The 3,513-nt window shown below is 51.9% G+C and overlaps 1 protein-coding gene across 1 annotated transcript; it reads left to right on the forward strand.

Annotated features, from left to right (window-relative positions):
* Window positions 1-403: 403 nt before the first annotated feature.
* LOC104444449 (squamosa promoter-binding-like protein 8) lies at window positions 404-2,744 on the forward strand (the record flags this gene model as incomplete). The annotated part of the gene is given in 5 exon segments (XM_010058120.3): window positions 404-812; window positions 815-949; window positions 952-1,081; window positions 1,725-1,888; window positions 2,287-2,744. Coding segments are annotated over 5 exon segments (1,011 nt in total), but the record flags the coding sequence as incomplete, so codon positions are not given.
* Window positions 2,745-3,513: the final 769 nt, after the last annotated feature.

Here is a 3,513-nt window from a genome sequence, read left to right on the forward strand (position 1 = left end):
TCTGCAACTCTGTTTCTCTCTTTACCTCTCTCTCTCTCTTCCCACCAAAGCCCTTGAAAAAGGAGAAATTCGCACCTTTTGTTTTATGCGCTTCCGGGAATTCTCGAAAATACCCGACATGCTCCCAAAAGCCACTCAATCTTCGCACCAACAAAACCCACCGACCAAAATTCTCAAATTCATGTAAACCTCCAATGATGATTCCGGCCTAAAAGCCGAGACCTTCCCCCCAAAAGTTCCCTTTTTTTTTTTTTTTTTTTTGAAAAAACTCCCTTTTGTCAGCTGAGATAGCTCCGACGCAAGGAGGAGGAGCAGCGCCGATAATGCTGGAGTACGAGTGGGGCCTCGGCGCGAACCCGTCTCAGATTCTGATCTCCGCCGACGACCCGACCCATGACCCGACCCAGACCCACCACCACCCGCACCACCACCACCCCATGCTCGACCACTATGCGGTCTCGCCTCACCAGTCCTTCCCCAGCAGCAGCGCCGCCGCCGCCGCCACTCACATTCTGTCCAGCCCCAACGCCTTCTCGCCCTTCGCTCCTCCCCATCACCAGCAACCACCCCCATCGCCGCCGCCCACATCCACAATGCCCACCACCCGCTCTTCGACCCCCGCGCCTTCGGCGGCGCGTCCTACCCGCCTCCCGCCAACCCCTTCGCCCTGGACTGCTTCGGCGGCGGCGGCGGCGGCGGAGGAGGGAACGGCGGGGGGTTCCTGATGGTGCCGAAGAGCGAGGACGCCGCGGGGGCCCGGCCGTCGCCCGCGGCGGAGCTCGCCGCCGCGAGGATAGGGCTGAACCTTGGGGGCGGACGTACTTCGCGTCCTCGGTGGCGGCGGAGGACGACTTCGTGAGCCGGCTCTACCGCCGCCCGTCGGCCGGGAGGGCGGGCGGGGAGGGCGGCGGGGTTGGGTCGGCGGCCGCCAACGCGCCCCGCTGCCAGGCCGAGGGTGCAACGCCGACCTGACCCACGCCAAGCACTACCACCGGAGGCACAAGGTGTGCGAGTTCCACTCCAAGGCCGCCGCCGTCATCGCCGGCAGGCTGACCCAGCGGTTCTGCCAGCAGTGCAGCAGGTAAAAACTCCCCTCTCGCTCTCTTCCAATATCGCATTCCGTTCACGACGAAACAAATCACGAGACCCAACCAACGACGGTCAAACGATCGAAGGGGAGGGAGCAGCCACTACGATCGGGCATTTTAATCAAGTACCCCGCCGCCGCCGCCGCCGTCGGCGAGGCGGGAAAAAGACGGGAATGCCCCTCGGGGAGGAAGCTTTCCGGCGGCAAATGATTGGAGGGCTGAGGGCTCGTACGAGCCGGCGGGGGGCGATCCCGAGGGGCATTTGCGTCCGGAAATGCCTCGTCCTGGTCCTTTTGGCCTTGCTTAATATAGTAGCCTCCCCGCCCCGACCGTCCTTTAATCAATAATTACTTCATTTTTTTCTCCCTGCGCTACATCAGTTAATAAAACTATTTATTTCCGTTTTTTCTCCTCTTCCTAGGAAGGAAAAAAAGATAAAATTCCACCTTTTTGTCTATTTTTTGTTAATTAGTTCTCTCTTCTCTCTCTCTTATCTTTTTTTTTTAGTTCTTTAATTAGTTCGAATTGCAGAAAATAATTCTGGGGAAAATTCGTGGGTTTTGATTTCGTCAAGCCTAAAGAAATGCACCGCGTGCTAACGAGTACGACCGACGAGAAATCTCTATCGTGGTGCAGGTTCCATCTCCTCGCGGAGTTCGACAATGGGAAGCGCAGCTGCCGGAAGCGGCTGGCGGACCACAACCGCCGCCGGAGGAAATCCCATCAGCAGCCGGGCCGCGACAACCTGGCCAAGACGCAGCAGGAGGGCTGCCGGAACTCTTCCGGCGATAACCCATCAAGTGAGTTTCGACCCCTTGCATTCTCTTCCCTTTAGTCTGGCCATCGAGCGACTTGAAATCAGGAATTGGGTCTTCCCAGTTTACGTACTAAATCGAGTTTCTCAGCCGTCTCTTCAAGAACACGATGCATTAATGTTTCAAAGGGATCGAGAAGACGAGATCCTTTCTCGCGAAAAACCGTCGCCTTTACCTTACATAAATCAAGATTTCCATGTCAACCGGCTCAAAAACATACTTTGCAACAAAGGATCAGTCCATTTCTAGTCATGACAGCAACGATGAACCCTTGCCCGTTTGTTTTGCGCCCACTTTGTAGTCTGCTGCATTCTCATGTTTAGAGGACATTATCATCACGTCCTTCTTTTTCCGTGTGGTTTTTGCCTGGCCCGACATGACAGGATCGCCCCCGGACTCGGGAACGCAGTCGGCCTCGTCGGTCACCGTGGCGTTGTCCCCGCCAAGGATGTCGCTGGACTGTTTCCGGCAGAGCCACCATCGCGGGTACCAGCCGCCCTCGTCGTCCTCGTCGGCGTCGTCGCCCTCGTGCTCTCTCTTCTTCTCCAGCGGATAAAAGAAACCAACTGCAGGAGGGCTGAGGGCTGTCTCTCTTTCTCTGCTACCTCTGATCACAGGCTTCTCCCTTCCCTCCCTCTTCGTAGGCACTTTAGAGAGCAGTAGTAAGGATATTCTTAGGATTTGATTGTCATTTGTTTAGAGATTATCCCGAGAGTTTCAAGCTCGCTCCCTCTTCTTGTCTCCTCCACGTTCGTGGTGGAAAAGTTGATGTTGCGGCCCGAGATGGGCATCGTTGTAGACATCAAGTGAAGCATCTAAATTATTGTTTTCTCATGGCATACGGCATTATTGTCGCACGTGGTTTTTTTTTTTTGGGGGGGGGAAGTGATCCAATCGACCGGCAATAAGGAGGCAAGTTCCCGATCGGCAATAGGCTCGAACTCGAGCTCCCTTATGACTGGACCGTAATCGAGCTGAGCTCGAACTGGGTTATGTTTGAGTATTATAATTTTCTTGTTGAGTTGAGCTTGAGTTCAGTATTCGATCAAGTTAAAATTGAATTTCGAATGACCAAGCATGCGGATCTAATCAAGCTCGAGCTCTAGCGTCCTAGTGTAGTAACCAAATCCTCAAGATATAAATTAATTTAAACATTTATACTTATAAACTGCTCACTTCTTTATGGGCATGATTCCCTTAAAAAAAACCCGACTTTCGGTCTAGTTCTGGTTCTACATTGATTTGCCTAAAAAATGATCACCAACTTTCACATCAGTCTCAAACATGCCTTGTGTCTAAAAATCACCACTGGCGTTTACAAAATTATCCATATCGAGAGGCTATTATTGTTCCATATGAATGTGAGAGTATTAATAAAAATGTGGGTTCTGATGATGAACCTTCTAATCAGTTATGATGTTGATGATTATCTAGAGATCGATGGTGATTTTTGGATGTGAGGGTAAAATTGGTCCTAGAGTGAAAGTTTGTGATTTTTCAAGAAGTAAAGAAAAATTCGGGTTATGATTTGGATGTGAGGGAAAAATTGGTTCTAGAGCGAAAGTTTATAACTTTTTATAAAGTAAAGAAAAATTCGGGTTAGGATTTGG

Source organism: Eucalyptus grandis, chromosome 5 (genome assembly GCF_016545825.1).
Source record: "Eucalyptus grandis isolate ANBG69807.140 chromosome 5, ASM1654582v1, whole genome shotgun sequence".
NCBI lineage: Eukaryota > Viridiplantae > Streptophyta > Magnoliopsida > Myrtales > Myrtaceae > Eucalyptus > Eucalyptus grandis.